This window comes from Ranitomeya imitator, chromosome 2, assembly GCF_032444005.1.
Source record: "Ranitomeya imitator isolate aRanImi1 chromosome 2, aRanImi1.pri, whole genome shotgun sequence".
Lineage (NCBI taxonomy): Eukaryota > Metazoa > Chordata > Amphibia > Anura > Dendrobatidae > Ranitomeya > Ranitomeya imitator.
Window position 1 is genome coordinate 854,114,332 of NC_091283.1, and position 19,837 is coordinate 854,134,168.

The 19,837-nt window shown below is 51.3% G+C and overlaps 1 protein-coding gene across 1 annotated transcript in view; it reads right to left on the reverse strand.

Annotated features, from left to right (window-relative positions):
* EIF3A (eukaryotic translation initiation factor 3 subunit A) overlaps nt 1-4,983 on the reverse strand; it is a 36,691-nt gene extending 31,708 nt beyond the window's left edge. Inside the window, exons 1-6 of the mRNA XM_069754406.1 lie at nt 4,744-4,983; nt 4,528-4,664; nt 1,916-2,079; nt 1,639-1,838; nt 1,199-1,407; nt 792-963 (exon numbers count right to left, since the gene is read on the reverse strand). Coding sequence (XP_069610507.1) covers nt 792-963; nt 1,199-1,407; nt 1,639-1,838; nt 1,916-2,079; nt 4,528-4,664; nt 4,744-4,968 — 1,107 coding nt within the window. The 5' untranslated portion in view covers nt 4,969-4,983. The remainder of the gene's footprint in view (nt 1-791; nt 964-1,198; nt 1,408-1,638; nt 1,839-1,915; nt 2,080-4,527; nt 4,665-4,743) is intronic.
* Nucleotides 4,984-19,837: the final 14,854 nt, after the last annotated feature.

Below are 19,837 nucleotides of genomic sequence, written 5' to 3' on the forward strand. Positions count from 1 at the left end.
GTTTTTTTGTTCACCGTGTTCACTGTATGGTGGAAGTGACCAGGTACCATGACTCCCCAGGTTAGGACGGGTACACAGCTACCGAATATGGACACGGTTTTCATACATTTGTGTTTGTCGCCATTTTACGAGACCTGCAGCGTGTCCATTCTCCAGGATCGGGGGCGGGCGCACTTTCAGCACTCTGATTTGTGGTAGATACGATGTTCTGAACGCCTCTTATTGCATTTATTACACCATTTACTCATCAGATTAAGTTACTTTATATTACTTTATGGTAGACCGGACAGTCCTGGATGCAGCAATAACACATAGCTCCATTTATTTTTTGAAGATTCACATTTTACTGTATTTAATAGTCCCCTTAGGAAGCTTCGCTTGTCCGATGCCTCGTGCTGCCCATGGAGAATCAGCACTGCTATCACCGTCACGAGGATCGGAATGACAGGCACGGGGGTCTTCCGCAGACCCTTGGCGGTTATGACACCCTATTGGGCCCTGTGATCCTGTTTCGGGTGCCAATGGGAACATGGAATGACATGACCTCAGCCAGCAGGCGTTAAATGTCGCTGCCGGAATTAACAGGTTAACAGCTGCAAGCAGAGTCCGCTCCACCTGCAGGTGTTCGAGGGACATGATGGCTCATATCAGCGATCATGTGCAGGGAAAGATGTGCGCTCAGTGTGAGATCGCATCAAAGGAAGGGACATGACTTTTGACATACATATATAAATATCACAAGCGGAGAAAGGGTTAAAGCCCCGGCCCTTCGGCCCCCAATAGTCTCTCACCATATCATTGATGAGGGCCACACGTGTCGGAGGAGCTTGCAGTCCCAGGAGAGTGGCCAAGCGCTTCTGCTTCTCCACAATGATCCCATCCATGTCCAGCAGCCGAGCAATGTCTGTACGTTCTGGAGTTATGGGGATGGACAAAGTGGCCAGCAGGACCCGGGTCGACATCCTGCGGGGGGAATAAAGCAGCGTCTCATGCCCTGCACAGATAGGTCACCATTACCTGGGGGTCCCGATAAGCGATGACCAGAGGATTGTGTGAAGGTGACTGACAGTGCTGGCCACCAGAAGCGCGGCACTGCTAATTGTCCTTCCACGTTCATGTGCACATACGGCAAGACCTCGTCCTCACAGGAGGTGACGCACACAATGCCGGGATGTGCCGGGGCAAGCATGGCTCTCACCTCTGCATCTCCTCCTGCGTCAGGTTCTTCCGCATCTCTCTGGACAGATGGTAGAGTCTGTGCAGGGTGGAGGCGTGAAAGAGCGTGTTCCCCGACTTCCAGAACACCGTGGACACCTTGTTGTAGTAATTCGCCATCAGCTGAGGTTTTGGCGGCTTCTTGGATAAGGCGAAGAGTCCATGAATATCCTCAACAGCTTTAAAGGCTTCCTGCAGAAGAAAAGGAACAGCAAGGGGAATAAGAAAGCAGCAGGAAGAAGCGGTGAACCACCGGCGTCAGCCGAAACGCCCCCCGGCGTCAGCCGAAACTCCCCCCGGCGTCACCCAAAACACCCCCCGGCGTCACCCAAAACACCCCCCGGCGTCACCCAAAACACCCCCCGGCGTCACCCAAAACACCCCCTCATCCCTCTCCCAGGCCTCATCTGCCCGCCACTGTACCTGCCAGAGCTCCATGCTGATGGCGCTGTCCAGCTGCACCAGCCGGGTCTCCAGGTGCATGGACTGACTCTCCGGGTTGTTCAGATTGATGGCCGTGCTCTGATTGTGGTGACGCTGGATCTGACCCAGGTGCATTCTCAAATTATCGCACAACTTCCGGAACTCGGCCTTCCTGGTGTACAGCAGGCAGAACTTGAAAGCTGCAGAAATAGGAATCAGTGATCGCAAGGGCAGAAGTCGCTCCAGTGCCGTCCCCACCACCGCCAGCTGCACCCACCTTGCTGGGCAATGTCATGATACAAACGCTCCACCTTAGAGTTATTCCTCAGCAGGTCCAGGCACTGCCTGTACGATTCCCAGAGGAATTTCACCCACGGAGTCAGCAGCAGACGGTCAGTGCGGTCCTGAGTGTCCTCGCCACTCACGGCACTCAGAAGAACACTGCAGCGGAGAAAAGTAAGGTCACAGAAGAGCACGCCGCAGCAGTCACGCCTCATAGTCCCTGCCCCAGAGGACGCGCCTCATCGTCCCTGCCCCAGAGGACGCGCCTCATCGTCCCTGCCCCAGGCACGCTACAGAGACCGCGCCTCATCGTCCCTGCCCCAGAGGACGCGCCTCATCGTCCCTGCCCCAGAGGACGCGCCTCATCGTCCCTGCCCCAGGCACGCCCCAGAGGACGCGCCTCATCGTCCCCGCCCCAGAGGACGCGCCTCATCGTCCCCGCCCCAGAGGACGCGCCTCATCGTCCCTGCCCCAGAGGACGCGCCTCATCGTCCCTGCCCCAGAGGACGCGCCTCATCGTCCCTGCCCCAGAGGACGCGCCTCATCGTCCCTGCCCCAGAGGACGCGCCTCATCGTCCCTGCCCCAGAGGACGCGCCTCATCGTCCCTGCCCCAGAGGACGCGCCTCATCGTCCCTGCCCCAGAGGACGCGCCTCATCGTCCCTGCCCCAGAGGACGCGCCTCATCGTCCCTGCCCCAGAGGACGCGCCTCATCGTCCCTGCCCCAGAGGACGCGCCTCATCGTCCCTGCCCCAGAGGACGCGCCTCATCGTCCCTGCCCCAGAGGACGCGCCTCATCGTCCCTGCCCCAGAGGACGCGCCTCATCGTCCCTGCCCCAGAGGACGCGCCTCATCGTCCCTGCCCCAGAGGACGCGCCTCATCGTCCCTGCCCCAGAGGACGCGCCTCATCGTCCCTGCCCCAGAGGACGCGCCTCATCGTCCCTGCCCCAGAGGACGCGCCTCATCGTCCCTGCCCCAGAGGACGCGCCTCATCGTCCCTGCCCCAGAGGACGCGCCTCATCGTCCCTGCCCCAGAGGACGCGCCTCATCGTCCCTGCCCCAGAGGACGCGCCTCATCGTCCCTGCCCCAGAGGACGCGCCTCATCGTCCCTGCCCCAGAGGACGCGCCTCATCGTCCCTGCCCCAGAGGACGCGCCTCATCGTCCCTGCCCCAGAGGACGCGCCTCATCGTCCCTGCCCCAGAGGACGCGCCTCATCGTCCCTGCCCCAGAGGACGCGCCTCATCGTCCCTGCCCCAGAGGACGCGCCTCATCGTCCCTGCCCCAGAGGACGCGCCTCATCGTCCCTGCCCCAGAGGACGCGCCTCATCGTCCCTGCCCCAGAGGAAGCGCCTCATCGTCCCTGCCCCAGAGGACGCGCCTCATCGTCCCTGCCCCAGAGGACGCGCCTCATCGTCCCTGCCCCAGAGGACGCGCCTCATCGTCCCTGCCCCAGAGGACGCGCCTCATCGTCCCTGCCCCAGAGGAAGCGCCTCATCGTCCCTGCCCCAGGCACGCTACAGAGGAAGCGCCTCATCGTCCCTGCCCCAGGCACGCTACAGAGGACGCGCCTCATCGTCCCTGCCCCAGGTACGCTACAGAGGACGCGTCTCATCGTCCCAGCCCCAGGTACGCTACAGAGGACGCGCCTCATCGTCCCGGCCCCAGAGGAAGCGCCTCATCATCCCTGCCCCAGAGGACGCGCCTCATCGTCCCTGCCCCAGAGGAAACGCCTCATCGTCCCTGCCCCAGACTGCACCTCATTGTCCCTGCCCCAGGCACGCTACAGAGGAAGCGCCTCATCGTCCCTGCCCCAGAGGAAGCGCCTCATCGTCCCTGCCCCAGGTACGCTACAGAGGACGCGCCTCATCGTCCCGGCCCCAGAGGAAGCGCCTCATCATCCCTGCCCCAGAGGACGCGCCTCATCGTCCCTGCCCCAGAGGAAGCGCCTCATCGTCCCTGCCCCAGAGGAAACGCCTCATCGTCCCTGCCCCAGACTGCACCTCATCGTCCCTGCCCCAGGCACGCTACAGAGGAAGCGCCTCATCGTCCCTGCCCCAGAGGAAGCGCCTCATCGTCCCTGCCCCAGAGGACGCGCCTCATCGTCCCTGCCCCAGGCACGCTACAGAGGACGCGCCTCATCGTCCCTGCCCCAGGTACGCTACAGAAGAAGCGCCTCATCGTCCCTGCCCCAGAGGACGCGCCTCATCGTCCCTGCCCCAGGCACGCTACAGAGGACGCGCCTCATCGTCCCTGCCCCAGGTACGCTACAGAAGAAGCGCCTCATCGTCCCTGCCCCAGGTACGCTACAGAGGAAGCGCCTCATCGTCCCTGCCCCAGGCACACTACAGAGGAAGCGCCTCATCATCCCTGCCCCAGGCACACTACAGAGGATGCACCTCATCATCCCTGCCCCAGGCACGCTACAGAGGACGTGCCTTGTCATCCCTGCACCAGGCGCGCTACAGAGGACGTGCCTTGTCATCCCTGCACCAGGCGCGCTACAGAGGACGTGCCTTGTCATCCCTGCACCAGGCGCGCTACAGAGGACGTGCCTTGTCATCCCTGCACCAGGCGCGCTGCAGCCGGAGAGGTCGCCCCTCATTACCTTTCTGGGGTCTGAATGTTGTCGAGGTCTTCAATATCTAGAACCATTTGCTGTGAAGACTCCTTGGCGGCCTCCGTCCTTTCCTCCGCCAGCTTTAAATAGGCTCGTACCACATCTTCCAAAGACTTGATATTTACCTGTAGAGCAGGAGAACAGGCGTCAGCGCAATGTCCCCTACACCCCAGACCTGCTGGAGGTCCGCGGCCGCCCCCGCACCTGCTGGCAGATGTTCTTGTACTGGTACAAGCCTTCCTTGGCCAGGTGGCTCTTGCGCAGGTCCACGCACAGCTCCAGGTACTTCAGCATTATGGGCTCGTGGATTTTCTGCCATGTTCGGTGCTTCTTACTCTTTATTACGTCGTATAAAACGTCCAGAGCCGGCTGCTTCTTACCAACTTCAAGGAATTCTACAAGAAGGAATAAAACACATGAAAAGATCATGGACGACAGAAGAGGATCCACCAGATCACCAAGCACAGAAAACATCAAATCAGAAGAGGATCAACTAGAGCAAAGACCACAGAAACAGAAGAGGAACCACCGAATTACAGACCACAGAATACACAAAACCATAAGACGATACACCAGATCACAGACCCCAGAAAACCCCAATCAGAAGAGGATCCACCAGATCAAGGACACCAAAAAAACAGAAGCCAGAAGAGGATCCACTAGATCAGACACAAGCAAGACCAAAATCAGAAGAGGATCCACAGGACCCCAGAGTGATGTGACGTCTCCGTCCTGTATATACCCTGATGTGACGTCTCCGTCCTGTATATACCCTGATGTGACGTCACCGTCCTGTATATACCCTGATGTGAAGTCTCCGTCCTGTATATACCCTGATGTGACGTCACCGTCCTGTATATACCCTGATGTGACGTCACCGTCCTGTATATACACTGATGTGACGTCTCCGTCCTGTATATACCCTGATGTGACGTCACCGTCCTGTATATAACCTGATGTGACGTCTCCGTCCTGTATATACCCTGATGTGACGTCTCCGTCCTGTATATACCCTGATGTGACGTCTCCGTCCTGTATATACCCTGATGTGACGTCTCCGTCCTGTATATACCCTGATGTGACGTCTCCGTCCTGTATATACCCTGATGTGAAGTCTCCGTCCTGTATATAACCTGATGTGACGTCTCCGTCCTGTATATACCCTGATGTGAAGTCTCCGTCCTGTATATACCCTGATGTGACGTCTCCGTCCTGTATATAACCTGATGTGACGTCTCCGTCCTGTATATACCCTGATGTGAAGTCTCCGTCCTGTATATAACCTGATGTGACGTCTCCGTCCTGTATATAACCTGATGTGACGTCTCCGTCCTGTATATAACCTGATGTGACGTCACCGTCCTGTATATAACCTGATGTGACGTCTCCGTCCTGTATATAACCTGATGTGACGTCTCCGTCCTGTATATAACCTGATGTGACGTCTCCGTCCTGTATATACCCTGATGTGACGTCACCGTCCTGTATATACCCTGATGTGACGTCTCCGTCCTGTATATACCCTGATGTGACGTCTCCGTCCTGTATATAACCTGATGTGACGTCTCCGTCCTGTATATACCCTGATGTGACGTCTCCGTCCTGTATATAACCTGATGTGACGTCTCCGTCCTGTATATACCCTGATGTGACGTCTCCGTCCTGTATATACCCTGATGTGACGTCTCCGTCCTGTATATACCCTGATGTGACGTCTCCGTCCTGTATATACCCTGATGTGACGTCTCCGTCCTGTATATACCCTGATGTGACGTCTCCGTCCTGTATATACCCTGATGTGACGTCTCCGTCCTGTATATACCCTGATGTGACGTCACCGTCCTGTATATAACCTGATGTGACGTCACCGTCCTGTATATACCCTGATGTGACGTCTCCGTCCTGTATATAACCTGATGTGACGTCACCGTCCTGTATATAACCTGATGTGACGTCTCCGTCCTGTATATACCCTGATGTGACGTCTCCGTCCTGTATATACCCTGATGTGACGTCTCCGTCCTGTATATAACCTGATGTGACGTCTCCGTCCTGTATATACCCTGATGTGACGTCTCCGTCCTGTATATAACCTGATGTGACGTCTCCGTCCTGTATATACCCTGATGTGACGTCACCGTCCTGTATATAACCTGATGTGACGTCACCGTCCTGTATATACCCTGATGTGACGTCTCCGTCCTGTATATAACCTGATGTGACGTCTCCGTCCTGTATATACCCTGATGTGACGTCTCCGTCCTGTATATACACTGATGTGACGTCTCCGTCCTGTATATACACTGATGTGACGTCTCCGTCCTGTATATACCCTGATGTGACGTCTCCGTCCTGTATATACCCTGATGTGACGTCTCCGTCCTGTATATAACCTGATGTGACGTCTCCGTCCTGTATATAACCTGATGTGACGTCTCCGTCCTGTATATACACTGATGTGACGTCTCCGTCCTGTATATACCCTGATGTGACGTCTCCGTCCTGTATATACACTGATGTGACGTCTCCGTCCTGTATATAACCTGATGTGACGTCACCGTCCTGTATATAACCTGATGTGACGTCTCCGTCCTGTATATACCCTGATGTGACGTCTCCGTCCTGTATATACCCTGATGTGACGTCTCCGTCCTGTATATACCCTGATGTGACGTCACCGTCCTGTATATAACCTGATGTGACGTCACCGTCCTGTATATAACCTGATGTGACGTCACCGTCCTGTATATACCCTGATGTGACGTCTCCGTCCTGTATATACCCTGATGTGACGTCCTGTATATACCCTGATGTGACGTCACCGTCCTGTATATACCCTGATGTGACGTCACCGTCCTGTATATACACTGATGTGACGTCACCGTCCTGTATATACCCTGATGTGACGTCTCCATCCTGTATATAACCTGATGTGACGTCCTGTATATAACCTGATGTGACGTCTCCGTCCTGTATATACCCTGATGTGACGTCTCCGTCCTGTATATACCCTGATGTGACGTCTCCGTCCTGTATATACCCTGATGTGACGTCACCGTCCTGTATATACCCTGATGTGACGTCACCGTCCTGTATATAACCTGATGTGACGTCACCGTCCTGTATATACCCTGATGTGACGTCACCGTCCTGTATATACCCTGATGTGACGTCTCCGTCCTGTATATAACCTGATGTGACGTCTCCGTCCTGTATATACACTGATGTGACGTCTCCGTCCTGTATATACCCTGATGTGACGTCTCCGTCCTGTATATAACCTGATGTGACGTCACCGTCCTGTATATAACCTGATGTGACGTCACCGTCCTGTATATAACCTGATGTGACGTCTCCGTCCTGTATATACACTGATGTGACGTCTCCGTCCTGTATATAACCTGATGTGACGTCTCCGTCCTGTATATAACCTGATGTGACGTCTCCGTCCTGTATATATCCTGATGTGACGTCTCCGTCCTGTATATAACCTGATGTGACGTCTCCGTCCTGTATATAACCTGATGTGACGTCTCCGTCCTGTATATACCCTGATGTGACGTCTCCGTCCTGTATATACACTGATGTGACGTCTCCGTCCTGTATATAACCTGATGTGACGTCTCCGTCCTGTATATACCCTGATGTGACGTCTCCGTCCTGTATATAACCTGATGTGACGTCTCCGTCCTGTATATAACCTGATGTGACGTCTCCGTCCTGTATATACCCTGATGTGACGTCTCCGTCCTGTATATACCCTGATGTGACGTCTCCGTCCTGTATATAACCTGATGTGACGTCTCCGTCCTGTATATAACCTGATGTGACGTCTCCGTCCTGTATATAACCTGATGTGACGTCTCCGTCCTGTATATAACCTGATGTGACGTCTCCGTCCTGTATATAACCTGATGTGACGTCTCCGTCCTGTATATATCCTGATGTGACGTCTCCGTCCTGTATATAACCTGATGTGACGTCTCCGTCCTGTATATATCCTGATGTGACGTCTCCGTCCTGTATATACCCTGATGTGACGTCACCGTCCTGTATATACCCTGATGTGACGTCTCCGTCCTGTATATACCCTGATGTGACGTCTCCGTCCTGTATATACACTGATGTGACGTCTCCGTCCTGTATATACCCTGATGTGACGTCTCCGTCCTGTATATACCCTGATGTGACGTCACCGTCCTGTATATAACCTGATGTGACGTCACCGTCCTGTATATAACCTGATGTGACGTCTCCGTCCTGTATATATCCTGATGTGACGTCTCCGTCCTGTATATACCCTGATGTGACGTCACCGTCCTGTATATAACCTGATGTGACGTCTCCGTCCTGTATATACCCTGATGTGACGTCTCCGTCCTGTATATACCCTGATGTGACGTCACCGTCCTGTATATACCCTGATGTGACGTCTCCGTCCTGTATATACCCTGATGTGACGTCTCCGTCCTGTATATAACCTGATGTGACGTCTCCGTCCTGTATATACCCTGATGTGACGTCTCCGTCCTGTATATAACCTGATGTGACGTCTCCGTCCTGTATATAACCTGATGTGACGTCTCCGTCCTGTATATACCCTGATGTGACGTCTCCGTCCTGTATATACACTGATGTGACGTCTCCGTCCTGTATATAACCTGATGTGACGACCTGTATATAACCTGATGTGACGTCTCCGTCCTGTATATACCCTGATGTGACGTCTCCGTCCTGTATATACACTGATGTGACGTCTCCGTCCTGTATATAACCTGATGTGACGACCTGTATATACCCTGATGTGACGTCTCCGTCCTGTATATACCCTGATGTGACGTCTCCGTCCTGTATATACCCTGATGTGACGTCTCCGTCCTGTATATAACCTGATGTGACGTCTCCGTCCTGTATATAACCTGATGTGACGTCTCCGTCCTGTATATACACTGATGTGACGTCTCCGTCCTGTATATAACCTGATGTGACGTCTCCGTCCTGTATATAACCTGATGTGACGTCTCCGTCCTGTATATAACCTGATGTGACGTCTCCGTCCTGTATATATCCTGATGTGACGTCTCCGTCCTGTATATAACCTGATGTGACGTCTCCGTCCTGTATATATCCTGATGTGACGTCTCCGTCCTGTATATAACCTGATGTGACGTCTCCGTCCTGTATATAACCTGATGTGACGTCTCCGTCCTGTATATACCCTGATGTGACGTCTCCGTCCTGTATATACCCTGATGTGACGTCTCCGTCCTGTATATACCCTGATGTGACGTCTCCGTCCTGTATATACACTGATGTGACGTCTCCGTCCTGTATATAACCTGATGTGACGACCTGTATATACCCTGATGTGACGTCACCGTCCTGTATATAACCTGATGTGACGTCTCCGTCCTGTATATACCCTGATGTGACGTCTCCGTCCTGTATATACCCTGATGTGACGTCTCCGTCCTGTATATAACCTGATGTGACGTCTCCGTCCTGTATATACCCTGATGTGACGTCTCCGTCCTGTATATACCCTGATGTGACGTCACCGTCCTGTATATACCCTGATGTGACGTCTCCGTCCTGTATATACCCTGATGTGACGTCTCCGTCCTGTATATAACCTGATGTGACGTCTCCGTCCTGTATATACCCTGATGTGACGTCACCGTCCTGTATATACCCTGATGTGACGTCTCCGTCCTGTATATAACCTGATGTGACGTCTCCGTCCTGTATATATCCTGATGTGACGTCTCCGTCCTGTATATAACCTGATGTGACGTCTCCGTCCTGTATATAACCTGATGTGACGTCTCCGTCCTGTATATACCCTGATGTGACGTCTCCGTCCTGTATATACACTGATGTGACGTCTCCGTCCTGTATATAACCTGATGTGACGACCTGTATATACCCTGATGTGACGTCACCGTCCTGTATATAACCTGATGTGACGACCTGTATATACCCTGATGTGACGTCTCCGTCCTGTATATAACCTGATGTGACGTCACCGTCCTGTATATAACCTGATGTGACGTCACCGTCCTGTATATACCCTGATGTGACGTCTCCGTCCTGTATATAACCTGATGTGACGTCTCCGTCCTGTATATACCCTGATGTGACGTCTCCGTCCTGTATATAACCTGATGTGACGTCACCGTCCTGTATATACCCTGATGTGACGTCACCGTCCTGTATATAACCTGATGTGACGTCTCCGTCCTGTATATAACCTGATGTGACGTCTCCGTCCTGTATATACCCTGATGTGACGTCACCGTCCTGTATATAACCTGATGTGACGTCTCCGTCCTGTATATACCCTGATGTGACGTCTCCGTCCTGTATATACCCTGATGTGACGTCTCCGTCCTGTATATAACCTGATGTGACGTCTCCGTCCTGTATATAACCTGATGTGACGTCTCCGTCCTGTATATACCCTGATGTGACGTCACCGTCCTGTATATAACCTGATGTGACGTCTCCGTCCTGTATATACCCTGATGTGACGTCTCCGTCCTGTATATAACCTGATGTGACGTCACCGTCCTGTATATACCCTGATGTGACGTCTCCGTCCTGTATATACCCTGATGTGACGTCTCCGTCCTGTATATAACCTGATGTGACGTCTCCGTCCTGTATATACCCTGATGTGACGTCTCCGTCCTGTATATAACCTGATGTGACGTCTCCGTCCTGTATATAACCTGATGTGACGTCTCCGTCCTGTATATACCCTGATGTGACGTCACCGTCCTGTATATAACCTGATGTGACGTCTCCGTCCTGTATATACCCTGATGTGACGTCTCCGTCCTGTATATACACTGATGTGACGTCTCCGTCCTGTATATAACCTGATGTGACGTCACCGTCCTGTATATACCCTGATGTGACGTCTCCGTCCTGTATATAACCTGATGTGACGTCTCCGTCCTGTATATAACCTGATGTGACGTCTCCGTCCTGTATATAACCTGATGTGACGTCTCCGTCCTGTATATACCCTGATGTGACGTCTCCGTCCTGTATATACACTGATGTGACGTCTCCGTCCTGTATATAACCTGATGTGACGTCTCCGTCCTGTATATACCCTGATGTGACGTCTCCGTCCTGTATATACACTGATGTGACGTCTCCGTCCTGTATATACACTGATGTGACGTCACCGTCCTGTATATACCCTGATGTGACGTCACCGTCCTGTATATAACCTGATGTGACGACCTGTATATACCCTGATGTGACGTCTCCGTCCTGTATATAACCTGATGTGACGTCACCGTCCTGTATATACCCTGATGTGACGTCTCCGTCCTGTATATACCCTGATGTGACGTCTCCGTCCTGTATATAACCTGATGTGACGTCTCCGTCCTGTATATACCCTGATGTGACGTCTCCGTCCTGTATATACACTGATGTGACGTCACCGTCCTGTATATACCCTGATGTGACGTCACCGTCCTGTATATAACCTGATGTGACGACCTGTATATACCCTGATGTGACGTCTCCGTCCTGTATATACACTGATGTGACGTCTCCGTCCTGTATATACACTGATGTGACGTCACCGTCCTGTATATACCCTGATGTGACGTCACCGTCCTGTATATACACTGATGTGACGTCTCCGTCCTGTATATACCCTGATGTGACGTCTCCGTCCTGTATATAACCTGATGTGACGTCACCGTCCTGTATATAACCTGATGTGACGTCTCCGTCCTGTATATACCCTGATGTGACGTCTCCGTCCTGTATATAACCTGATGTGACGTCTCCGTCCTGTATATACACTGATGTGACGTCACCGTCCTGTATATAACCTGATGTGACGTCTCCGTCCTGTATATAACCTGATGTGACGTCTCCGTCCTGTATATAACCTGATGTGACGTCTCCGTCCTGTATATACACTGATGTGACGTCACCGTCCTGTATATACACTGATGTGACGTCTCCGTCCTGTATATAACCTGATGTGACGTCTCCGTCCTGTATATACACTGATGTGACGTCTCCGTCCTGTATATAACCTGATGTGACGTCTCCGTCCTGTATATAACCTGATGTGACGTCACCGTCCTGTATATACCCTGATGTGACGTCTCCGTCCTGTATATAACCTGATGTGACGTCACCGTCCTGTATATAACCTGATGTGACGTCCTGTATATAACCTGATGTGACGTCTCCGTCCTGTATATACCCTGATGTGACGTCTCCGTCCTGTAAATACCCTGATGTGACGTCTCCGTCCTGTATATACCCTGATGTGACGTCACCGTCCTGTATATACCCTGATGTGACGTCTCCGTCCTGTATATAACCTGATGTGACGTCTCCGTCCTGTATATACCCTGATGTGACGTCCTGTATATACCCTGATGTGACGTCTCCGTCCTGTATATAACCTGATGTGACGTCACCGTCCTGTATATAACCTGATGTGACGTCCTGTATATAACCTGATGTGACGTCTCCGTCCTGTATATACCCTGATGTGACGTCTCCGTCCTGTATATACCCTGATGTGACGTCCTGTATATACCCTGATGTGACGTCACCGTCCTGTATATACCCTGATGTGACGTCTCCGTCCTGTATATACCCTGATGTGACGTCCTGTATATAACCTGATGTGACGTCTCCGTCCTGTATATACACTGATGTGACGTCTCCGTCCTGTATATACCCTGATGTGACGTCTCCGTCCTGTATATACCCTGATGTGACGTCTCCGTCCTGTATATACCCTGATGTGACGTCTCCGTCCTGTATATACCCTGATGTGACGTCACCGTCCTGTATATAACCTGATGTGACGTCTCCGTCCTGTATATAACCTGATGTGACGTCTCCGTCCTGTATATAACCTGATGTGACGACACCGTCCTGTATATAACCTGATGTGACGTCCTGTATATAACCTGATGTGACGTCTCCATCCTGTATATAACCTGATGTGACGTCTCCGTCCTGTATATACCCTGATGTGACGTCTCCGTCCTGTATATACCCTGATGTGACGTCTCCGTCCTGTATATAACCTGATGTGACGTCTCCGTCCTGTATATACCCTGATGTGACGTCCTGTATATAACCTGATGTGACGTCTCCATCCTGTATATAACCTGATGTGACGTCTCCGTCCTGTATATACCCTGATGTGACGTCTCCGTCCTGTATATACCCTGATGTGACGTCTCCGTCCTGTATATAACCTGATATGACGTCACCGTCCTGTATATAACCTGATGTGACGTCTCCGTCCTGTATATAACCTGATGTGACGTCCTGTATATAACCTGATGTGACGTCACCGTCCTGTATATAACCTGATGTGACGTCTCCGTCCTGTATATAACCTGATGCGACGTCTCCGTCCTGTATATAACCTGATGTGACGTCACCGTCCTGTATATAACCTGATGTGACGTCTCCGTCCTGTATATAACCTGATGTGACGTCTCCGTCCTGTATATACCCTGATGTGACGTCTCCGTCCTGTATATACCCTGATGTGACGTCTCCGTCCTGTATATACCCTGATGTGACGTCTCCGTCCTGTATATAACCTGATGTGACGTCTCCGTCCTGTATATAACCTGATGTGACGTCACCGTCCTGTATATAACCTGATGTGACGTCTCCGTCCTGTATATACCCTGATGTGACGTCTCCGTCCTGTATATAACCTGATGTGACGTCTCCGTCCTGTATATACCCTGATGTGACGTCTCCGTCCTGTATATACCCTGATGTGACGTCACCGTCCTGTATATACCCTGATGTGACGTCTCCGTCCTGTATATAACCTGATGTGACGTCTCCGTCCTGTATATAACCTGATGTGACGTCTCCGTCCTGTATATACCCTGATGTGACGTCTCCGTCCTGTATATACCCTGATGTGACGTCTCCGTCCTGTATATAACCTGATGTGACGTCTCCGTCCTGTATATAACCTGATGTGACGTCTCCGTCCTGTATATACCCTGATGTGACGTCACCGTCCTGTATATACCCTGATGTGACGTCACCGTCCTGTATATACCCTGATGTGACGTCACCGTCCTGTATATAACCTGATGTGACGTCTCCGTCCTGTATATAACCTGATGTGACGTCACCGTCCTGTATATACCCTGATGTGACGTCACCGTCCTGTATATAACCTGATGTGACGTCACCGTCCTGTATATACCCTGATGTGACGTCTCCGTCCTGTATATACCCTGATGTGACGTCTCCGTCCTGTATATAACCTGATGTGACGTCACCGTCCTGTATATACCCTGATGTGACGTCACCGTCCTGTATATAACCTGATGTGACGTCACCGTCCTGTATATACCCTGATGTGACGTCTCCGTCCTGTATATACCCTGATGTGACGTCACCGTCCTGTATATAACCTGATGTGACGTCTCCGTCCTGTATATACACTGATGTGACGTCTCCGTCCTGTATATACCCTGATGTGACGTCTCCGTCCTGTATATAACCTGATGTGACGTCTCCGTCCTGTATATAACCTGATGTGACGTCTCCGTCCTGTATATAACCTGATGTGACGTCACCGTCCTGTATATAACCTGATGTGACGTCTCCGTCCTGTATATAACCTGATGTGACGTCACCGTCCTGTATATAACCTGATGTGACGTCTCCGTCCTGTATATACCCTGATGTGACGTCACCGTCCTGTATATAACCTGATGTGACGTCTCCGTCCTGTATATACCCTGATGTGACGTCTCCGTCCTGTATATACCCTGATGTGACGTCACCGTCCTGTATATAACCTGATGTGACGTCACCGTCCTGTATATACCCTGATGTGACGTCACCGTCCTGTATATAACCTGATGTGACGTCTCCGTCCTGTATATACACTGATGTGACGTCTCCGTCCTGTATATACCCTGATGTGACGTCCTGTATATACCCTGATGTGACGTCTCCGTCCTGTATATACCCTGATGTGACGTCTCCGTCCTGTATATAACCTGATGTGACGTCTCCGTCCTGTATATACCCTGATGTGACGTCACCGTCCTGTATATAACCTGATGTGACGTCACCGTCCTGTATATAACCTGATGTGACGTCTCCGTCCTGTATATAACCTGATGTGACGTCACCGTCCTGTATATAACCTGATGTGACGTCACCGTCCTGTATATAACCTGATGTGACGTCACCGTCCTGTATATAACCTGATGTGACGTCACCGTCCTGTATATAACCTGATGTGACGTCTCCGTCCTGTATATACCCTGATGTGACGTCTCCGTCCTGTATATACCCTGATGTGACGTCACCGTCCTGTATATAACCTGATGTGACGTCTCCGTCCTGTATATAACCTGATGTGACGTCACCGTCCTGTATATAACCTGATGTGACGTCTCCGTCCTGTATATAACCTGATGTGACGTCACCGTCCTGTATATAACCTGATGTGACGTCTCCGTCCTGTATATACCCTGATGTGACGTCTCCGTCCTGTATATACCCTGATGTGACGTCACCGTCCTGTATATAACCTGATGTGACGTCTCCGTCCTGTATATACCCTGATGTGACGTCTCCGTCCTGTATATACCCTGATGTGACGTCACCGTCCTGTATATAACCTGATGTGACGTCTCCGTCCTGTATATAACCTGATGTGACGTCACCGTCCTGTATATAACCTGATGTGACGTCTCCGTCCTGTATATAACCTGATGTGACGTCACCGTCCTGTATATAACCTGATGTGACGTCACCGTCCTGTATATACCCTGATGTGACGTCACCGTCCTGTATATAACCTGATGTGACGTCACCGTCCTGTATATAACCTGATGTGACGTCTCCGTCCTGTATATACCCTGATGTGACGTCTCCGTCCTGTATATACCCTGATGTGACGTCACCGTCCTGTATATAACCTGATGTGACGTCTCCGTCCTGTATATACCCTGATGTGACGTCTCCGTCCTGTATATAACCTGATGTGACGTCTCCGTCCTGTATATACCCTGATGTGACGTCTCCGTCCTGTATATACCTGATGTGACGTCTCCGTCCTGTATATACCCTGATGTGACGTCTCCGTCCTGTATATACCCTGATGTGACGTCTCCGTCCTGTATATAACCTGATGTGACGTCTCCGTCCTGTATATACCCTGATGTGACGTCTCCGTCCCTGTATATACCCTGATGTGACGTCACCGTCCTGTATATACCCTGATGTGACGTCTCCGTCCTGTATATACCCTGATGTGACGTCTCCGTCCTGTATATAACCTGATGTGACGTCTCCGTCCTGTATATAACCTGATGTGACGTCTCCGTCCTGTATATACCCTGATGTGACGTCTCCGTCCTGTATATACCCTGATGTGACGTCTCCGTCCTGTATATACCCTGATGTGACGTCTCGTCCTGTATATACCCTGATGTGACGTCTCCGTCCGTATATACCCTGATGTGACGTCTCCGTCCTGTATATAACCTGATGTGACGTCTCCGTCCTGTATATAACCTGATGTGACGTCACCGTCCTGTATATACCCTGATGTGACGTCTCCGTCCTGTATATACACTGATGTGACGTCACCGTCCTGTATATACCCTGATGTGACGTCACCGTCCTGTATATAACCTGATGTGACGTCACCGTCCTGTATATAACCTGATGTGACGTCTCCGTCCTGTATATACCCTGATGTGACGTCTCCGTCCTGTATATACCCTGATGTGACGTCACCGTCCTGTATATACCCTGATGTGACGTCTCCGTCCTGTATATACCCTGATGTGACGTCACCGTCCTGTATATAACCTGATGTGACGTCTCCGTCCTGTATATACCCTGATGTGACGTCTCCGTCCTGTATATAACCTGATGTGACGTCTCCGTCCTGTATATACCTGATGTGACGTCTCCGTCCTGTATATAACCTGATGTGACGTCACCGTCCTGTATATACCCTGATGTGACGTCTCCGTCCTGTATATAACCTGATGTGACGTCTCGTCCTGTATATACCCTGATGTGACGTCTCCGTCCTGTATATAACCTGATGTGACGTCACCGTCCTGTATATACACTGATGTGACGTCTCCGTCCTGTATATACACTGATGTGACGTCTCCGTCCTGTATATACCCTGATGTGACGTCTCCCTGTATATACCCTGATGTGACGTCTCCGTCCTGTATATACCCTGATGTGACGTCTCCGTCCTGTATATACCCTGATGTGACGTCTCCGTCCTGTATATACCCTGATGTGACGTCACCGTCCTGTATATACCCTGATGTGACGTCTCCGTCCTGTATATAACCTGATGTGACGTCTCCGTCCTGTATATACCCTGATGTGACGTCTCCGTCCTGTATATACCCTGATGTGACGTCTCCGTCCTGTATATACCCTGATGTGACGTCTCCGTCCTGTATATACCCTGATGTGACGTCCTGTATATACCCTGATGTGACGTCTCCGTCCTGTATATAACCTGATGTGACGTCTCCGTCCTGTATATACCCTGATGTGACGTCTCCGTCCTGTATATACCCTGATGTGACGTCACCGTCCTGTATATACCCTGATGTGACGTCTCCGTCCTGTATATACCCTGATGTGACGTCTCCGTCCTGTATATACCCTGATGTGACGTCACCGTCCTGTATATAACCTGATGTGACGTCACCGTCCTGTATATACCCTGATGTGACGTCTCCGTCCTGTATATACCCTGATGTGACGTCTCCGTCCTGTATATACCCTGATGTGACGTCTCCGTCCTGTATATACCCTGATGTGACGTCTCCGTCCTGTATATACCCTGATGTGACGTCTCCGTCCTGTATATAACCTGATGTGACGTCTCCGTCCTGTATATACCCTGATGTGACGTCTCCGTCCTGTATATACCCTGATGTGACGTCTCCGTCCTGTATATACCCTGATGTGACGTCTCCGTCCTGTATATAACCTGATGTGACGTCTCCGTCCTGTATATACCCTGATGTGACGTCTCCGTCCTGTATATACCCTGATGTGACGTCTCCGTCCTGTATATAACCTGATGTGACGTCTCCGTCCTGTATATACCCTGATGTGACGTCCTGTATATAACCTGATGTGACGTCTCCGTCCTGTATATAACCTGATGTGACGTCTCCGTCCTGTATATAACCTGATGTGACGTCTCGTCCTGTATATACCCTGATGTGACGTCTCCGTCCTGTATATACCTGATGTGACGTCTCCGTCCTGTATATACACTGATGTGACGTCACCGTCCTGTATATAACCTGATGTGACGTCTCCGTCCTGTATATACCCTGATGTGACGTCTCCGTCCTGTATATAACCTGATGTGACGTCTCCGTCCTGTATATACCTGATGTGACGTCTCCGTCCTGTATATACCCTGATGTGACGTCTCCGTCCTGTATATAACCTGATGTGACGTCTCCGTCCTGTATATAACCTGATGTGACGTCTCCGTCCTGTATATAACCTGATGTGACGTCTCCGTCCTGTATATACACTGATGTGACGTCACCGTCCTGTATATACCCTGATGTGACGTCACCGTCCTGTATATACCCTGATGTGACGTCTCCGTCCTGTATATAACCTGATGTGACGTCTCCGTCCTGTATATACCCTGATGTGACGTCACCGTCCTGTATATACCCTGATGTGACGTCTCCGTCCTGTATATACCCTGATGTGACGTCACCGTCCTGTATATAACCTGATGTGACGTCTCCGTCCTGTATATAACCTGATGTGACGTCTCCGTCCTGTATATAACCTGATGTGACGTCTCCGTCCTGTATATACCCTGATGTGACGTCTCCGTCCTGTATATACCCTGATGTGACGTCTCCGTCCTGTATATACCCTGATGTGACGTCTCCGTCCTGTATATACCCTGATGTGACGTCACCGTCCTGTATATACACTGATGTGACGTCACCGTCCTGTATATACCTGATGTGACGTCTCCGTCCTGTATATACCCTGATGTGACGTCTCCGTCCTGTATATAACCTGATGTGACGTCTCCGTCCTGTATATACCCTGATGTGACGTCTCCGTCCTGTATATACCCTGATGTGACGTCACCGTCCTGTATATACCCTGATGTGACGTCACCGTCCTGTATATAACCTGATGTGACGTCTCCGTCCTGTATATACCCTGATGTGACGTCTCCGTCCTGTATATACCCTGATGTGACGTCTCC